Consider the following 21,250-nt stretch of genomic DNA (forward strand, 5'->3'; position numbering starts at 1 on the left):
TTCAAGATGATAACGCGCCGCCACATCGCTCCCATGTCACCCGGGAATGGTTCCAGGAACATGCAGCGAAGGTCCAACGACTGCCATGGCCACCCAGGAGCCCCGATATGAACCCTATCGAGCATATCCGGGATGTCGTGGAACGCAGGCTTCGTGCCATGGATCCTGCACCCACGAACAGACCAGCATTGGCGGCCACTCTGCAAACGATTTGGTGTCAGCTGCGTCCAGAGGACTACCAAGAACTTGTCGACTCACTTCCACGGCGTCTCACTGCAGTTCGCAGGGCCAGAGGAGGCCCCACACGCTATTAGGTGACTATCCCATGACATTTGCTAAGTCAGTGTACACAGCACAGGTAACGCAGACCTATGGTGTTTCTCACATAATGGCGCCACTCATTGGCAACGCAAACCCATGGTGTTTCCTCACGTAGGTAGGTGAATTAATCGCGGTCGCCGGTATTCCCGTAGTGTTCCTCACATAGTGAGTACTAATCACTGGCAACGCCCAGACCCGTCGTGTTTCTGGTACTAATCATAAACCTGTTGTGTACCTAATATAGTGGTACTACCCGCAAGTAAAGGCGATCAATGGTATTCCTCGCGTGATGGTACTAATCACAAGTTGTCTCATGATTCTTAATCAATCATTCCTTGGTCGCCCCTTTCAGTCGCCTCTTACGACAGGTAGGGGATACCGTGGGTGTATTCTTCGTCTGCGTCCCCCACCCACAGGGGGCTGTGTGTTTGGTCCGCGAGAGCTATTTTATTTCCCTCTAGTCAGCTGGCAAGCCGGTTAGGACCCCCATATCCGCCACCTGGGACGCGCCACGTGGGAGTATTATTGTACAAACACAATTCACAGATCATTATTCTAAATTTAGGAACTTTGTCCTCACTGTTGTATAATTTACATACAGTGCGGTATATGGAATTATTGGTCGATAAATGGTACAAGTTGGCAGTATCTTGTGAAGACCTTGTATCACACCCCCATGTCTCTGATCGACTTTTGGGTCCATGACATTCCCCTATGCCCTATTTCTGGAAAGGAAACACTGCTCTTAATGCCTTTCATGACAAGGTACCTGTGCGAGTGTACCTTTCCTGCCCTTGCACAAATGAAAAAGGAAGTACAGAAACAGAGCTAATGTAGAGGCTGATCTTCGGCTCGGGTGACTACGTTTGTAAAACGCTTGGTCTTTGGAAAACAGCACCCACTGATCCAACAAACGTACCAAATTAATTTTTCAAGTAACTTTTCAGATCCAGACTGTTGTAATTATTAGCCAAGTGTCACATTGTTTTTATAATTTCTGTGCATATATAAAGTATATTTATGTAAATGAAATGAAATTTAAATTTAAAGGAAAGTAAATATTAACCTTAAATTAAACGAATACAATCAAACACGGTGACATTACGCAATTCTGTTTTTTGTTCACTAAACTCTGGATTATGCTCTATGGCTAGGGGGTCCTTGGACATGAATGCGGTATATGCTGAGGGGGCCTCAGAAACAAAAGGTTAAGAAACCCTTGTCTAGAGGATTTCCCAGAGAAGGAAATTCAGTCACTACTGATCTGCATTTAGGACAGTCACCCAGGTGGCAGATTCCCTATCTGTTGTTTCCCTAGCCTCTTCTTAAATGATTTCAAAGAAATTGGAAATTTATTGAACATCTCCCTTGCTAAGTCATACGAATCCCTAATTCTCCTTCCTATAAACGAATATTTGCCCAATTTGTCCTCTTGAATTCCAACTTTATCTTCATATTGTGATCTTATCTACTTTTAAAGACACCACTCGGTCTTATTCGTCTACTAATGTCATCCCACGCCATCTCTCCACTGACAGCTAGGAACATAATCACTTAGTCGAGCAGCTCGCCATCTTTCTCTCAAGTTTTCTCAGCCCAAACTTTGCAACATTTCTGTAACGCTACTCTTTTGTCGGAAATCACCCAGAACAAATCGAACTGCTTTTCTTTGGATTTTTTCCAGTTCTTGAATCAAGTAATCCTGGTGAGGGTCCCATACACTGGAACCATACTCTATTCGGAGTCTTACCAGAGACTTATATGCCCTCTCCTTTACATCCTTACTACAGCCTTTAAATACCCTCATAACCATGTGCAGAGATTTGTACCCTTTATTTACAATCCCATTTATGTGAAAACCCCAATGAAGATCTTGCTTTATATTAACACCTAGGTACTTACAATCATCCCTATAAGGAAACTTCACCCCATCGACGCAGTAATTACAACTGAGAGGACTTTTCCTATTTGTGAAACTCACAACCTGACTTTTAACCCCGTTTATCATCATACCATTGGCTGTTGTTCATCTCACAACATTATCGATGTCATGTCCGACTCGTTGGCTGAATTGTCAGCGTACTGGCCTTCGGTTCAGAGGGTCCCGGGTTCGATTCCCGGCTGGGTCGGGGATTTTAACCTTAATTGGTTAATTCCAATGGCTCGGGGCTGGGTGTGTGTGGCGTATTCAACATTAGAAATCATCCTAGGTAGGGCCCTCATCTTCACAGACATGCAGGTCGCCTAATAGGCCGTCTACTAGAAAAAGACCTGCATCAGGCCTCTTCGGAGACCATACGCCGTTATTATCGATGTCATATTGTAGTTTCTCACAAACTTGTAACTTATTTATCACTCTATACAGAATAACATCATCTGGGAAAAGCCTTATCTCTGACTCCACTTCTTTACTCATATCAGTTACATATATAAGAAAACGTAGGGGTCCAATAATACTGCTTTGAGGAATTCCCCTCTTCTTATTACTGGGTCAGGCCTACTCTAATTCTCTGATATCTGTTCCTAGGCTTCCATGTATTACAAATTGAACTGTGATTTACGGAAGCTGAGCAATAACATTGTACTTCCTCTTAAAACAATAATCACCACCACTGAGCAATAACAATGTATGCAAAAGAACTCGGAGAAAGTGACAAAGTACTGGTACCAACAATGTATCGGCTTACGCTGCCTAAACCATTAAAGATATCCATAATCTATATGGATAAAGACTATCGAGCATAACATATTCTACAAAGAAAAGTCCGTGGGACTACGTACCTATCTTTAAAATTGTGAACTCAATTACAGTTTTTTATGTTAACAGTAGAAATCCTGCGCTGGGACGAGAAGAGCATTTCCCCCTGTGGGTGGGGGCGGTAGAATAACACCCACGGTATCCCCTGCCTGTCGTAAGAGGCGACTAAAAGGGGCCTCAAGGGCTCTGAACTTTGGAGCGTGGGTTGGCGACCACGGGGCCCTCAGCTGAGTTCTGGCATTGCTTCCACTTACTTGTGCCAGGCTCCTCCCATTCATCTATCCTATCCGACCTCCCTTGGTCAACTCTTGTTTTTTTTCCGACCCCGACGCTATTAGGTTTGCGAGGGCTACGGAGTCTTTCATTTTCACGCCCTTCATGGCCCTTGTCTTCCTTTGACCGATAGCTTCATTTTTCGAAGTGTCGGATCCCTTCCATTTTTCCCTCTGATTAGTGTTATATAGAGGATGGTTGCCTAGTTGCACTTCCTCTTAAAACAATAATCACCACCACCACCGAGAAGAGCATTCTATTAGCTGATTAACCACGCGAAAGATTTTTATGCAGTTTTTGCCTCTGCCTGGAGAATTTCATGGGGAAGGTGTATCTAACAATGAACTGTGATGAAAGGAAGCCGAGCAGTAAGGGTTTCTGCACAAAAAAAAAAATCAAGAAAGTGATAACACACGAGTTAAAGACATCCACAAACGTTCTACTAGAGTCCAGAGGGTCACATACCTATCCTTAGAAAAGTTCACTCGCAATAAAACCTTTTATATTTTAAGAGTAGAAGCCTTGCGTTAGGCATGGGAAGAGCATTCTACGACTCGGCTTACGCTACTTAAACCTTTAAAGGTCTGTTCACACTATGTGTGTATTAATTATCGTGTATAAAATGTTCATTGAAAAATTCGACGAAACCACGAGTATAAGGAAGCCCTGAACTAAATAGTTATTACATGGTTCAACGTTTTCACCCGTGTGAATCAAATTAGTTTCCAAATCTCTGTTTTGAAACAATCATTATTTCCATGAAATTGTTAATTGAAGTTAATATTAATGTTCAGTCTTCAGCCCTAAGGCTAGTTGGATCCTCAACAGCTCTGCCATCAGCTGTCATAGATGGTCTAGGCATCACTGAAGAGGTGTACTAGGGAAATGAGGTAGTTTCCCGTTGCTTTCCTCACCGAGCCAAAAGTTGCTATTACATATCAGTCTGCCAAGCCCACTGAAATGCATGCATCAACCGACCCTATGAGCAACGTTTTCACACCATTCATTGCAGGGACTCGCTGCACAAAGAATGGCATTACTAGCATTGCTCATACCTCAGTCACTTTCATATTGTCAAAGCCAAGGATAAGACAGAGACAGATCAATGAAAGTAACAAAATTGCTCTAGCCCATACCAGAAGACACAGTGCACTGTAAACACTAGGTCCTGCCAGCAAAGGCATTTAATATTAATAAACTACAAATAATACTATTCCAACTTCTGTATATTTAGAAATATAATAATTAATCATTGAGTGACAAAAATCCACTCAAGAAACTCCTTTTGAAAACACCCTAGGGATATGAGCTACGAATTTTAGGTAAATGAAATAAATAAAGTAGGCCTACGCTATGAGAATATAGTCTTTATTTAATCCTAAAAATTACAATCATTTTCTCAATCGTTATGCGGTCGATTAGATTAGCAGTTTGCCTTTTTATACCACTACGAGCGTTAATGAGAGCCGATGCATTGTTTCACTTAAGCACCAGTACGAGCGCTAATGTGAGTCAATGCAGAGTTTCACTTAAGCCCTTATAACCACATTCGGTGTGGATATTTTTCAAAACAAAACGCCTGACGGTATTGAAGTAAGGAACACATTACAGAAAGAATTATGTAAATAAGTTAATTTGGCTTGGATTTGAATCAAATTGAAAACGGGTAAAGAACAAAGTGATTTTAGGCTGTTTTCCTGGAACTGCATTTAGGCCGGGAGTGATTTTCAATTATTTTGTTTAGTTTGATAGAGTTATCAAGGACTCACAATTTCAAACCTTTCCTGGCCCTTTAGCCCTTCAACTTTCGGCACAATTGAGGAAATTGCTTAATTTTACGTTTTTCGTAGTATGGGGACCTCTACTTTGCTAAGAAATATTTTCAAAATTAATAAACAAACACACAAAAACTACTGTGCATACTTAACATTAGTCAGCATTAGAAGTATTATCTCCCAAAAGATTTCATTTAACATCTGACAATCAAGGTACAACCAAGGTTTATACAAATCCATTTCACTGCAAGAGCTAAAACCAGTACATTTTTCTGTCTCGGTTGGTGATGTTCTTACGTAACTCGAGGGACACATTTCCTGGATTTGCAGAAACCTGGTTGACACCGGGTAAAAGCTGTAATTAATGAAGCAACTAATTCGTTAATTAAATGATTTTATTTCCTTCCACCAGTTTTGATCAAGATGAGAACAACTCTAGCTGTAGAGTGGTGGTGGTGGTGGTGGTGATTATTGTCTTAAGAGGAATTACAACTAGGCAACAATCTTCTATATAACACTAATCAGAGAGAAAAGTGAAAGGGATCCGACACTTCGAAACATGAAGGTATCGGCCAAAGGAAGACTAGGGCCACGAAGGGCGTGAAAATGAAGGACTCCCTACGCCTCGAATACTCTAATACCGTTGGGGTCAGAAAAGAACAAGAGTTGACCAAGGGAGGTCGGATAGGATAGATAAAAGTGAGGAGCCTGGCAGAAGTAAGTAGAAGCAATGCCAGGACTCAGCTAAGGGCCCCGAGGTCGCCAACCCACGCTCCCAAGTTTGAGTCCCTGGGCCCCTATTAGTCGTCTCTTACGAAAGGCAGAGGATACCGTGGCTGTTTTTCTACACACCCACCCACAAAGGGAACTAGCAGTAGAGACAAAGAAGGACGTCATTAAGATAAGTTATATGTTTCAAGTTCCTAAGTACCGTATTTAAACAGAAATAAAGATAAATATTTACTAGAGGATCTGTCAAATAATGTGTGTTGATGTGAAATTACTCCTTGCATTACCCAGGTATTTTTTGAAAGTTTACTCTTAGGATGTACAGATTTCTTAATTATTGTGGCGTTGATTGATATTTTATGAACTATCGTGTAGTTTTAGAGTCATTGTTTGTTTAATTTAAAGTTTTAGATTATTTTGTTTCGCATGTAGGTTCGGCTTTATTGCAGCCCATATTATCTGGGAAGTAGATGATCCTTGCAGACAAATGATAAAAATAAGTGATAAGGGTATGCATTTACACGTCGCGCTATAGATATGATGTACATTGTACACGATTCCAGCTGTCATTGGAACTGTCACCAGTTAGCCTAGCAAACCCGAGAACAGTGGATTCCACACTAATCTTGGTCATTTTGGATATTTTCTTTTTCAACTCTTGTGATCCACAAGCCGATAGAGGCTGAAATTGCACTTAAAAGAGATGCAGGGTGCCACAATTCATCTTAGTGACACAGAAAAGCATGGATTCGACACTAATATTGATCGTTTTCGATTTCTTCATGTCAGCCCCTTCCTACACTACTAGGGGCGTCTTGCCCCCACAATATTTCTCTCCAGACAGTATGTGTACCAAATTCGGTTGAAGTTGTAGGTTTGCCATTATATACCTATCATTTTTAATCGTCTAGCTTCGGACTGGTGGATTTCCTATTGGTGGCAGAAAGATATCGAATCTCCGATATGGAGATGACACTGTATTGATTGCCATGGATGATACAGAAATGATAGAGCTTTTAGACCGTGTCAGAACTGCGAGCATCAGTTTGGGTTTGCAAATTAACAAGCAAAAAACAAAAATTATGGCAGTTGATAGGCCTGGCAAGCTGAGCGAATTCAGTGCCTTCAGCGAAATGGAAATGTTTTCAGAAATGTTGTAACTGGTTGCCATTTTAACTAGCAACAACAGCTGTGAAATAGAGATTAGGAGAAGGATTGCCATGGCCAAGAACATCATGTTTCAGTTATCTCATATTTGGAAGGATCGCTCCATTTCTGTAAAGCTAAAGACGAGACTAGTACAGACACTGGTATTCTCTATCTTCCTCTATGGTGCTGAAACGTGGACTTTACGAGCTTCAGATTTGAATAAGATCAACCCATTCGAGATGTGGTGCTGGAAAAGAATGCTTCGCATTCCTTGGACAGCATTTCGAACCAACGAATCCATCCTCAAGGAGCTGAACATCAGTACCAGGTTATCGGCAAAATGTCAGCAGAGGATTCTCCAATTCTTTGGTCATATTATGCGTCGTGGAGAAGGAAGCCTTGAAAAGCACATAATATTGGGAAACGTGCCTGGCTAGAAAGGGAGCGTGGGCGAACACCTATACGCTGGACAGGTGGCATAAAACATGCAACATCGTTCATACAATCTACCCGTATAGCAGAAGACCGTGGAGGATGGAAACGGGTGCAAAGAAATATCTTCAGAGATCACGATCCTCAGGACTAAAGGGACCGATATATATAGAGACAGCTTCGGCGGTATCTGTACGTAAAGATATTGCTCCGTAATTGTGTGTAACTGTGTTAAGTACAGACATTTAATGATTTGATCTTAGGATTACACAAAATTGACCGAACTTAAAGACCTAATAATTCCTAATGATTCACTGGCAGGTAATTCCAGAAAGAATAAAAAGAAAAGAATGAAGCAAAGCGGTCTAGTAGAATGGCTGGATGGAATGGACAAAGCTGTTTTCAGTAAACTTTTTTTAAAAATATAGATTTCTAAACATTTGAGTGTGATTTGATAGAATCTCTAATAGAGCTGGAGAAATGGGTAAAGAAAAATCTCCTCACCATTAATTTGGAAAAGGCAGTCCATATGACATTTCGGAAATGAGGAAAAATCACATGTAGAGATTCCCTCACTCTTACCGAAAAACCTCCAAAAATTGACAATCATTTGAGGTTCTTTGGAATTACCCTGAAAACTACTACAAAGTAATTTATATATCATATTCAAGAAAGAACTGCAGCAGCCACAAGCGCAATCCCAGTCATAAAGAAGCTTTCAGCTCTGTTCCTAGATACTGTATAGCAATGAGACTTTTTAACACCACTATATCTCCAATACTAACTTATGGATTAGAACTAATCTGGGATCGTCTAAGCCTCATAAACTTTGAAAAAATAGAAAGGGCCAAAGCCTGCTTTATAAAAAATGAACTGAGAGTGGGAAATTCAGAACCAATAAGAAGGATTTGTATACTAGTCAAGGGGACATTTTACTCAGAGGACCTGTGGAACAAATTATTGTTACTGCCAGCTACAGAACAATATACGAACCATCTGGAGAGAAGAGAGACTAAGAGTAAAGAGATAGGCCTAGATTTCTACGCTACAAGCACAATGATGGAGAGAAACTGGATGAAAATCAGGAACTATGACACGGTTTTCATCACAAAATATGTGCAACCAAATCTTACCACAATCCCAGTGAAAACTGTGTATGTAAACTGTGTAACCAAGAATGTGACAAATACCACCTAACAAAGTGCACTAAAAGAACAATGTCATTAACTGAATACAGTAAGATGAAACTATTTTGTTTGGCCTTTCGGCTGCAATGAATTATTTTTATTTGATAGAATCTGATATCCGACTCGTTGGCTGAATGCTCAGCATTGAGGCCTTCGGTTCAGAGAGTCCCATGTTTGATTCCCGGCGAGTCGGGGATTTTAATCGCGTGTCATTTATTCTTGTCCGCCTCTGTGGTGTACGGTACTGATTAGCGTGATTCGCTGCCACTCCCCTCCCCGGAGGCCCGGGTTCGATTCCCCACTCTGCCACGAACTTTGGAAAGTGGTACGAGGGCTGGAACGGGGTCCACTCAGCCTCGGGAGGCCATCTGAGTAGAGGTGGGTTCGATTCACACCTCAGCCATCCTGGAAGTGGTTTTCCATGGTGTCCCACTTCTCCTCCAGGCAACTTAAGGCCACGGCCGCTTCTTTCCCTCTTCCTTGCCTGTCCTTTACACTCTTCCCATCCTCCCACAAGAGCCCTGTTCAGCATAGCAGTTCTACGCCCCGACCCAAGTATCACGCTCCAGGACACTGCCCTTGAGGCGGTAGAGGTGGGATCCCTTGCTGAGTCTGAGGGAAAAACCGATCGTGGAGGATAAACAGATTAGGAAAGAAAGAAAGAAAGAAAGAAAGAAAGAAAGAAAGAAAGAAAGAAAGAAAGAGATTAATTCTTCTGACTCGGGGACTGGCTGTTTGTGCTTGTCCCAACACTTTCCTCATCATATTCACACAACACATTACTCTACCAACCCCCACAGAAACACGCAATAGAGATTATTATTATTTTTTTTTTTTGCTAGGGGCTTTACGTCGCTCCGACACAGATAGGTCTTATGGCGACGATGGGATAGGAAAGGCCTAGGAGTTGGAAGGAAGCGGCCGTGGCCTTAATTAAGGTACAGCCCCAGCATTTGCCTGGTGTGAAAATGGGAAACCACGGAAAACCATCTTCAGGGCTGCCGATAGTGGGATTCGAACCTACTATCTCCCGGATGCAAGCTCACAGCCGCGCGCCTCAACGCGCACGGCCAACTCGCCCGGTCAATAGAGATTACATCCCTCCACATAGGGTTGGCGTCAGGAAGGGCATCCGGCCGTAAAACTGGGCAAAATCCACATGTGCAACAGAGTTCGCACCCGCGACCCCACAAGGCATAGGAAAAGCGGTAGAAGAGGAAGAAGAATCTGATGATGTTCTTTCAAAAACAAAAAATGCCATTCTATTTCAATTAGTTTCTTTTGCAGGTGCAATAATACTGTGACCATATGTTTTCTCTTTCAGGTAGTTTGTAAATGTATTTACTCAAAGTTAGTTTCAGCGGACTCAAGAGCCTAATGGTTGTAAAAAAAACCAAGTCTCAACTGAACAGAGATGGCTTCAGATAATACAGAGCAATAGAGTGATTCGGAGAGAAGAAATGTGTGATATTTCGCACAGTAACGATGCAGTGAAGGTCGGGTAGCTTCAGACAGTGAAAGTGAGTGTGAATATGTGCGCCGTGAAAGCGCTGGAAGGGTGATTAGTAATCTGGACAAGAACAATGACCCTGAGACGCCTTTCTATTGTCCATCAACTCCAATAGTTGACGTACATGTGAGTTTAAATAAAAACAGTGAGGAAAATGATGTTATATTTTGTAATTTTATTTTTTTATAATGATTTCTTTCATGTGCACTAATGTAGAACTCAGCTGTCAAGTAGGTGGCTTTTTTTTTTTTTTTTTTAAACGGCTGGGTCCCAGCAGTGGCAAACTGCTCAGGCAGTGTTAGAAAATTAACTTGATCTCTTCCTTATGGCCTTCTCTTACTTCCTCGATTTTTAGGGGTTTCCTATTTTGGACGTTGGTTTTACTCTTTGAAATCACATTGCTTAAATAAGATGAATTAAAAAAACCATGGCACAACAGCCCAAAGGGCCTTGGCCTACCGAGCGACCATTCCCAGCCTGAAGTCCTGCACATTATGAGGTGTGGTGAGGTCATCACAACAAATCCTCTTGGCTGTTATTCTTGGCTTTCTTGACTGGGGCCTCCATCTCACCGTCAGATAGCTCCTCAGTTGTAATCACGTAGGCTGAGTGGACCTCGAACCAGCTCTCCGATTCAGGCAATAATCCCTGAACTGGCTGGGAATTGAACCCGGGGCTTCCAAATAAGAGGCAGGCATGCTACCCTTACATCGCGGGGCCGATACATTGCTTAAATGCTCCTCTAGAACTACATATTTTCTGTAAACATTTCCATGGTTAATTGAGTCGTCAACCAGAGTATGAGCAGATTCCACCTATTCCAAAAAGAAGGATCTTGCTTCTCTATGAGCTTCAAAACACCACCCACTGTTTCTACTCCATGTCATCTTTCTTTTACTTCCTGTTTACATTTGCCATTTCCTTTCCAAACATAAGATCGGAAAAACTTTTTTTTTTAATCTTATCTAGAACAAATTCACAAATTCTGTGTGGGTTCTTGTGCTTTCGTGTTCCTGTAGTCTCTGATGGACATGCTTCCAATCACTCAGTCAGAAAAATACCGAACTGAATTTGCTAAATCCAACAGAAAGAAAAGAGAACAGTTGTATTTTATCGTAGGATAAAATCAAATAATTTGGAAGTTTTGGTTACCAGTCTCACTATCTTCATTTTCAAATATTGATTTTCTATCTGCAAAAGGAAGCTCCTTTTCATCAGACTGAACAGGGTGGTATGCCAAGTATAATGTCAAGACTTTTACTTGTGGCATTTTAAAGTACCAAATCAATATCTTCTGTTGGTGTATCAAATGAAGTGTGGTTTTAAAGTCGATGATACTAATTCTGGTAATTGTTCAAAAGTTGTTTCTACATTGGGTGTATTCAAACAACTACTTTTCTTCTTTTTTTTTTTTCCTTCCATTTCATCAATATCGGTTTTCTGGAAACATGAACAAATCATTTAAGGAGTCAAATAATAACAGAAGCTACACAGTGCATAATCTATGAAGACCATTGGTCCCTACATTGTTCAAAAGAATACTAGCAGTATTCCACTGGCTCCGCCCACAATGTACAAAGTATGGTGTTGTTCGTTACTATCCTCACGGATGTAGGCTATTTGCAAAGTTTCGAGTTAATGAAATTAAGCACATGATTTGCTGTGGTAATAGAATGTAATATTATGTCAACAAAACACTTAAAAATACATGACACAAGAAAATTGAATTAAATGTTCCTTGGAACTGTTAAAAAGTCCTTCAAAGATCTTCGTCATGGAGACAAATGTACTCATAACTTTTATCAGAATCTACCAATTTAAGTAGTTATTACGTCAAAAGAAAGCACTTGATACACTGAGTGTTTTTAGACCAAAGCAAACTGCATACCTCAGTTAGAACGAAATATATGATTGCTTCAATGAGAAAAAGTGTTGAAGAAATGAGATGTCATATTGAATGTGCACTCATAACTTTCCTCAAAATTAACCAATTTGAAGAGTTAAGAGGTTAAATCAAAGAGCTAGATCCACTGAGTGTTCTTAGGCCAAAATTAACTCCATACCTCAATTAGAACCAAAGGTATGATTGCTTCAAAGAGACAAAACATTGAAAAATCAAATAATTTGAGGAAGGCGGAAGTTAAGTGATTTATAGTACCTGAAGACTAGGGCTCGGGATATTTAGGAAAAGTCTTTTTTTTTCTTTTTTTTTGTGTCTGTTTCTTGCCTGATTGGATTTTGGTGCAAATCAGGTGAGTATGGTCACAACTAAGTGATCTTTATTTGTCATATAAATGCATATTTTGACTATTTTTGTCATAAGGTCATATTTTGAGCTATTTTCGTACAAGCGTCATATTTCGGTGGTTTGATGACAGCCGTAGCTGTGCAAAATCATCTTCAGCTTAGCGAATGCGAACAAGTGTTCACAAAACATTAATCTTGTCATGCACTTCAATTCCAGCCGCGGAGAAGAATGGAAAAGGTACCGGTATGTGAGTTTGCACCATAGGCCCTGCTGCCCTACCGTAATGTACTGAAAGACATCTACCAGTACTTAATTCGTTTCATGGTACTCAATTTAAACAGTAACGCATTTGAATAATATTAATGAACTCTGGGCTTAAACATTCCAAAATATTTTAGAATGTAGATTCATTTCTAGTTTTCTCGTATTTCAAACCATCAATGCAGGGTGCAAACATGTTATGACTTTCAAAATATTGTGTGATCTGATAATCTTAGCGAACTTAGTACTTTATAGGTAATAGGTATGTATTTGCAAATGTTTGATAAGTGAATAAAGAACAATTGACTGTGAATAACTGCTAAAGATGTATATTCAGAAAATCAATATGAAAGTAAGGATAATTACAAATGTGTATCAAAAGAACTGCCGTTTCGATTTATAATATTCAAATGGCCATATTTAGAGTAATCACTTTTGGGCCATATTTTGTAATTTTTGCATCATATTTCCTCACTTTTGAGGTCATATTTCTTCACGTTTGAGGTCATATTTGCTTGCTTATTGGGGCTATTTTTAGGTCTTAAACATCCGAGTCCTACTGATGACAAATCTCTGCATGAATACCTTTCCGTTAAAAAAAATGAAGGAAACTGACTGAACTTAATTTTCATAAATTTTTTTAAAATATATAGATTAACGTTTATATTTTTTCATTTCAAAATTTACTTCAAAGAAACATTATGACAAAAATATCGTTGATTTTTCTGTAGGTGCAAAAATAAAAATAGTAAGAAAAGAGACTAAGACATACCGTATAACAAATTATGTTCATTGATGCAAAGTAATGATAAAATACCTATTACGTCTTACTCTAATTTGTGAACTACAATTATTTTTGGCGTACAGTAAAAGTAGAAAAGTACCATTAACACCTTTATTAAAAAATTTACAAAGATTTAAAATAAAAATATTGTGAATATGTTATATTGTTTTAATAACTCATGTTAAAAATGAAACCTGCTCTAAAAGTTCAGAGAAATGGCTGCTATTAAAAGGGAAAAGCATTTCAAAGTGTTTCCACTTTTGTAGCCCTACTTTGTGCGAGTCCAATTAAAAGATGAATACATAATTATGTAACTTGGCAAATTAAGAATATTCATACCAGTACCTAATAAGATCATGTTACCGGGCGAGTTGGCCGTGAGCGTAGAGGCGCGCGGCTGTGAGCTTGCATCCGGGAGATAGTAGGTTCGAATCCCACTATCGGCAGCCCTGAAAATGGTTTTCCGTGGTTTCCCATTTTCACACCAGGCAAATGCTGGGGCTGTACCTTAATTAAGGCCACGGCCGCTTCCTTCCAACTCCTTGTCCTTTCCTATCCCATCGTCGCCATAAGACCTATCTGTGTCGGTGCGACGTAAAGCCCCTAGCAAAAAAAAAAAAAAAATAAGATCATGTTAACATATGTATATAAATCAGATTCTCTTTTAGCATCTGGCTAGAGGGTAGGCTTAAGCCGGGTCTCCACTAATTGATATTTAACAACAGCATGTTAAACGTGACATGTTGAATTTCACATGTATACGAACATTTGGTTCATAGTTGACTTAACATGTTAGCTTGATATGTTGAAGTTAACATATTTAACATATTGGCATGTTTTCCAGGGGAATTGGAAAACGTGTTAAATCAATTCATTTTTCGTGTGGTATCGGCGTGGCTTCGGGAAAGTTTGCATAGGTACATACATACATACATTATCATTATAGACTGTTATGCCTTTCAGCGTTCAGTCTGCAAGCCTCTGTGAATTTACTAAACGTCGCCACAATCCTCGATTTGCAACTAGTGTTGTGGCCTCATTTAGTTCTATACCTCTTATCTTTAAATCGTTAGAAACCGAGTCTAACCATCGTCGTCTTGGTCTACCTCTACTTCTCTTACCCGCAAAACTACATTAAAATCATGCACAGACATCCTCAGAAAGTTTTTAAAACCAAACCTCTCTTCTACTCTAAGCTCATTCAGAATGTAATCGACATTGTGCCTTCTATTCAGATATTGTTGTACACATATTCTCTTCTCCTTTCTTTTCAAGAAAGGTGATGACCTAGATGTTAACATGTTGGTGGTGTCACCAGTTAACATTTAACAGTTTTAACATTAACCGCCGCCGCTGCCACCCCCCCCCCCCCACCCCCCCTCGCCCCCCTTCTAGAAACCCTGTAAGAAGCAACAGTGGCAATAACAAAGGCCAAATCTTCATCTGAGTCTATTGTCCTTGTTTGAAAATGCAAGACACCACCTGAACGTATTAACACAAACTGATATGATGAACTAGCTGTGTAATTAAAAAAGGAGTCAAGTTTAACATATTTATAACTGTGGACACAATGTTAAGCGAAACATAATTTAACATTTAACATGTTGGTGGTGTTACCAGTTAACATTTAACAATTTTAACATTTAACATCTTGTTAAATATTAATCAGTGGAGACTGGCCTTTAGAGCACAACTGTTGTTATTTGTATTGTTTACACAATTCCTTTATACACTGGCCTATGATAGCAGCTTTCTATTCAAGCAGTAATCAGAAATGTACCTCAGGTATGGTGGGCCTACTATATCCCAACCCATTGCCTGTATTTTATATCCCCATAAATCTTATCAATTCCAGCTACTTATCTATCTTTCAACTTTAGTATCCATCAAATCAAATCAAATTAAATCAAAATCACTTTATTTGCAAATGAGGTGTCTACCTTGGTGGCAAATAGTGCACTAAAATACAATATTACCAAGCACTAAATTTTAAATTAACAAGAGAAGAAGACATTTTCCTAGAATGCAGTATTATACAATTTACACTAATTAATTTTTCTATTAAACACGCAGCTCGTCCTTAATAAATTTATATTGTCTACAAAATTCTACTTAATATCTCCTGAACTTACAAAGATAGTCAACTCATATACAGTATGTGCAATTAGATTAAAATTTACATTACATTTTTAAAAATTTTTTTTATTGTTTTACTCATTTTGGAACCTAAGTAGCATAGGTGAACTACATTAAAATCATGCTCAGACATTCTCAGAAAGTTTTAAAATCCAAACCTGTCTTCTACTCTAAGCTCATTCAGAATGTCATCGACATTGTGTCTTCTATTCAGACATTGTCGTACACACATTCTCCTTTCTTTCCTTAGGCGATGACCTAGATGTTAGACACCTTTAAACAACCATCATCATCATCATCATCATCATCATCATCCTTTTGTAAATCTTCATTATCATAGGTAAATTTGAGTATTTCACTAACATAAGTCGCCTTCTCTACGTGAATATTATCCATATGTCCATATTTTATATTCCTGACTAAACAGTTCTGCCTTCTGTAAATCCTCACACCTGTTTATTTCCTCTATGTACATTAGTTCTTGTTTGGAGTCATTTTTATAAACCTTCTTCCTCATTACTCCACCAAGATATTCACTTTTCCCCATGTTTATCAGTGGCGTATACAGAGGGCTACCGAGGCTATCGGTGAAGCCAAAAACTCAAATGCGAACGATGGAAATCTAAAGCACATTATAATGTAAGCATCTGACCCAATGTTCCATTTACAAAACTTGAAAGCAATGAGAAATTATGTTGCACATATTTCTGAGAGCAAGGCATCGGAGACTGATATTGCAGCCCAGACTCTCGTCCCTCTCCCCGCAACTCACCTCACGCGGCTTGCTGCTGTGTATCAGATAGGTGCAGGGACCGGGAAGAAAGGTGTGCTACACTTCGGTCCGTCAGATCCCCGCTCCTAACTATCAACCATGCTTTCCTCATCGTACATACCTCATCACCTCATACTTCTGACTTAATTATACAGATAAAAGAGTGCTGGTATTTCAGTCCCATTTACTTCTAAATCCTTGTACGAAGACACTGCAGGGCTGCTGTTTTAGGAGAAATATAGTTTTCTTTTTGTAGGTAGATCTGCTAAAATGAAATACAGTCTTTCAGATTCAGTGTTCTCTTTTGTTGGTTGGAATCAAACCCGTCATCATGGGTCAGACACCACCACTGATCTCCCAAGGCAGCTAATTAACCAGTGAATGATGGGTATGACAGCTGAAAAATTCAAAATTTTATTTAATAATAATAATAATAATAATAATAATAATAATAATAATAATAATAATAATAATAATAATAATAATAATAATAATAATAATAGTGCATGACATCTGTATAGGCCTGGTGGTGACCTAATGAGGATAAAACGAATGGCAAAGATGCCATAAACACCCAGTTCCCAAGCCAGGGGAATTAATAGTATAAGGGGGTTGATTATGAAAATTGAACTGGGACCATCGGACCGAAGGCAAGCATTCTATCCATTTAGCCACAAAGCCGGACATCAATTTGCTAAACCTTAGGCTACCATCTCCACTGCTCAGGGATTGAGTATTGGCAGTGGCAGAAGCCAGGGCAGTAGCTTGTAAAACAGGCTTCTCTGTTGGCTATTGGCTGCAGCTCAAAATGCTGAAGACTTGACGTTCACTAAACCAACCACCGAAAAGGGGTAACCCAAGCCTAGTGGTAGCCCACGCCTTGAAATGTGAAATGTCGTATGGCTTTTAGTGCCGGGATATCCCAGAATGGGTTCGGCTCGCCAGGTGCAGGTCTTTCCATTTGACGCCCGTAGGCGATCTGCACGTCATGATGAGGATGAAATGATGATGAAGACAACACATACACCCAGTCCTCGTGCCAATGGAATTAACCAATTAAGGTTAAAATTCCCGACCCGGCCGGGAATCGAACCCAGGACCCTCTGAACCGAAGGCCAGTACGCTGACCGTTCAGCCAACGAGTCGAGCGCACGCCTTTACTGTTTACATACAGTTTTTCCTAGGCTTTTCCATACTGTTTCTACTACAGCATCCTTGTATACTGGGCAAGTTGGCCATGCAGTTAGGAGCGTGCAGCTGTGAGCTCACATCCGGGAGATAGTGGGTTCGAATCCCACGGTCAGCAGCCCTGAAGGTGGTTTTCCATGGTTTCCCATTTTCACACCAGGCAAATGCTTGGGGTACCTTAATTAAGCCCATGACCGCTTCCTTCCCATTCCCAGGCCTTTCCTGTCCCATCATCGCCATCGTCGTCTGTGTCGGTGCGATGTAAAGCAAATAGCAAAAAAAAAAAAAGAAAGAAAAAGAAAGCATCCTTGTATGCTACCCTTTTTCTTTTTTTGACAACCTGAACATGCTGACTGTCTATTGTTTTGAACTCTTCACTAATCTTATTCATGTACTTCTGTCCAATTTCTTCATCCTGGAGATTTTCTACCCGTATCTATCTGTAATATTCAGTTCATTAATAAGAATCATTCCTGAAATGTAAATGTCTCTTTCTTTCAGCCATATTTGAGGCAGGTTGGTCATCAAGGAAAGATCTTCATACCTTACAGCCTACTACAGAGACGACTGTTCATCACCGCAAGGGAATCTTTGCATCTGTTCGTAAGAAAAGCCAACCATATCCGACAGATGAAGGTAATATTGTCTGTTTTTCATGACATGAATTTGTATCATCAAAAAAGCAGATTTCCTGAAATCAAAATCAGTTATGATATGGTCCATTGTGGATCTGGTGCTCCTACACTTCCAAATCTCGTGCTTGAAAAGAATTCTTAATTGAGCATAGCACAGAAGTCCAGTAAACACTTCCCATTCCTATTTGCTTCCATATCTTCCCCATATTTACTTATCACCTTCTTATATCCTTTAGTTCTGTTTTCCATTCCCATTTTTAAATTGGCAGTTAGCACTATTCTGTCCTTACTGTTGACCCTGACTAGCATATCGCTCAGTGATTCATAAAACCAATGTGCTCCAAGCTCATCTGCTCCCTCATATGGTGAATACACTGAGATAACTCATTTTAATTCCTCCCACCGCTAAATCTATCCACATTGTTTGCTCATTTATGTGCCTAGCAGAAACTATGTTGCACGCAACAATGTTTCTGGTGAACGGACCTACAACACATTTTGCCCTTCTAACACTTATTAAGAAAACCTATATCTTCCTCATCCTCTTTATTGATTCATCCAGTTCTCTTTTCTTTCATATGTCCCATTAATATTAATAACTCTCCATTGAATTTCATTTTGTTTGCCGAGTTGTTTCCATGGAGTCCCTTGCCTGTCAGATAGAAGAGGGCCTCCTTTAAGTGCTATGTATTTCCTGATGTATAAACACCCCCTGTGCTGCATTATTTTCATACAACTTAGCCTCATTCTACATCAAGGGCATAAGTCAGTTTAATACGTTCTCGCCCCTCCTATTGGCTTCATATAATACACTAGCAAGATATTCGTGCTTTGCTGCGCTTTCAAACTGAAAGTTATTATTCAAAGTCCACTGTCAGCTGAGCCTGTGAAACACACCCTCAGTTCGTATGTCAAATGGTTCTGGGGGAATGATCACTAATTTTCTGATCTAACACTCATTTGAATCCCATACAGAAGAATTTAAATGTTTCAAACCCTTATTTAACATCTAGGATGTAAAAGGGACCAAGCTGAAAAATTTTGACTTTGTATATCGAACAGTAATGGAGGAATGAATACATTTTAAGGGGTGAATGTTTTTAAATATTTATTAGCATGTAGGATATAGGATATTTAAAAAAAAAAAGTAAATTCATGCCTGAAATGGTTTCGGAAGAATGGATGTTGTGTTTTTTGAGAGCAACCACCATCTAAATCTAAACTTCTTAGGGGAGAAATATTTTGAAGTATATGATATTTTACACCTAGGACATAAAGAAGAGCCTTCTCATAAAATTACAACTGTGTACGTCAAATGGTTTTGGAGGGATGAATAATTTTGTTTATGGAGCTAATCTCATTTAGCACTTTAGAGGTGGAACGTTTAAAAAATTTCCTATTTCACACTTAGGATTTAAAATAAATACCACTATTTGGAATTTTGTCTTTGTACATTAAACCGCTTCAGAGAAAGGAATTAATATATTTGTTTTCGGATCTCAACCCCCATTTAACTCTCTGAGGGGTTAAATTTGCTTAAAACCTTCTGTTATTTGACACCTAACACCTAGGATATCATTTAAAATTTTAACTTCATAATTCACCGAGCGAGTTGGCCGCGAGTTGCCTGCCTGGCCAATTTTTGAAAAGAGACAAAGTCTCTAATATTGCATTGGCACTGCCAGTGGCTCCAAGTAGCCTACACAGTGCCCTCCATGGTATGCACTAGTCATGCACCCTGGTAGGTGTGCTATTTACCAACTGATGAGCCCAACTTAGCACACTGGGGTGAAACGCTGGCAACTAGGAATGAGTTAGCTGAAAAATATATAATGTCCAATAACGGATCAACTATATTGGTATTATAAATTTACTCATTCAGAACAAGTATTTCAGGGTTCCTTATGGGAATCAACATCTATATCATGTGAACTTCCATCCGGGAGATAGTGGGTTTGAATCCCACTGTCGGCAGCCCTGAAGATGGTTTTCTGTGGTTTCCCATTTTCGTCACCATAAGACCTATCTGTGTCGGTGCGATGTTAAGCCACTAGCAAAAAAAACCTTCATAATTCAAACGGTTCCATATAAATGCATATTTTTGTCATCATTCCTCACCCCCACCGCAGTTGAAATCCCTTAGGTGTGTATTGTTTTAAGTCCACTTCTAAATTTGTGTCCTCATAAAAAGAATTAAACTCCTTTACCCCCTCTTAAGTTGATTTCCCCCTCAAAAAAATATGTGTTTCTTTATTTTTAAAGGAGTTTCCAAATACCAATTTTCACGTCTGTAACATCTTCAGTTTTTGAGATACCAGAATCCTAATTAAAATAATTCAACCACATTTTCAGTCCTTCCCCTCCCCCACCCCAAGTGCTTTTTCCAAAAGCAAAAAAGTATGTGTTACTTTATTTTTAAAAGATTAAAAATGCAAATTTTCACATCTGTAATATGTTCAGTTTTTAGATATGCAGTCGATATGCTCATTTTAAGAATTCATCCCCCCCCCCCCCCTTAACACTTCCCCTTAAGTGGATTTTCAGAAAACAAATTATGCGTGTCCTTTACTTTTACAGGACATGCCAAATACCAATGTTCACATCTGTAACATGATACATTTTTGAGATATACTGTAGATATACTCACTTTAAAAATTCACCCCCTTTGTCACTCCTGTTCACCTGCCCTAAGTAGATTTTCCAAAAACAAAAAGTATATGTTTCTTTATTTTTAAAGGAGATCTCAAATACCAATTTTCATGACTCCAACATCTTGAGTTTTGAGATATAAATATCCTCATAAAAGGTGTTCAACCCTTTTTTAACCATTTCTTTTACTCCCTTAAGAGGATTTTCCAAAAACAAATATATACATATTTCATTATTTTTAACGGAGGTTCCAAATACCAATTTTCACATCTTTTAACTGTTAAGTTTTTGAGATATAGATACATTCAATTTAAAAATTCACCTTTCTTTTCACCCCCTTAGTGACAGAATATCCAAAAATCCTCCTGTAGTGAGCACCTACATTGTAATATAAATGTGTGTGTGTGTGTTTGAGTCATCAGTCCATAGACTGGTTTGATGCA

The 21,250-nt window shown here is 39.3% G+C and overlaps 1 protein-coding gene across 2 annotated transcripts in view; it reads left to right on the forward strand.

Annotated features, from left to right (window-relative positions):
- The window catches only part of LOC136871609 (uncharacterized), a 161,608-nt gene that overhangs the window by 13,169 nt on the left and 127,189 nt on the right, over positions 1 to 21,250 (forward strand). For both annotated transcript variants that reach the window (XM_067145064.2, XM_067145065.2), the window contains exon 2: positions 18,025 to 18,159. In XM_067145064.2, the coding sequence (XP_067001165.2) occupies positions 18,025 to 18,159 (135 nt within the window). The remainder of the gene's footprint in view (positions 1 to 18,024; positions 18,160 to 21,250) is intronic.

This window comes from Anabrus simplex, chromosome 4, assembly GCF_040414725.1.
Source record: "Anabrus simplex isolate iqAnaSimp1 chromosome 4, ASM4041472v1, whole genome shotgun sequence".
NCBI classification, from domain to species: domain Eukaryota; kingdom Metazoa; phylum Arthropoda; class Insecta; order Orthoptera; family Tettigoniidae; genus Anabrus; species Anabrus simplex.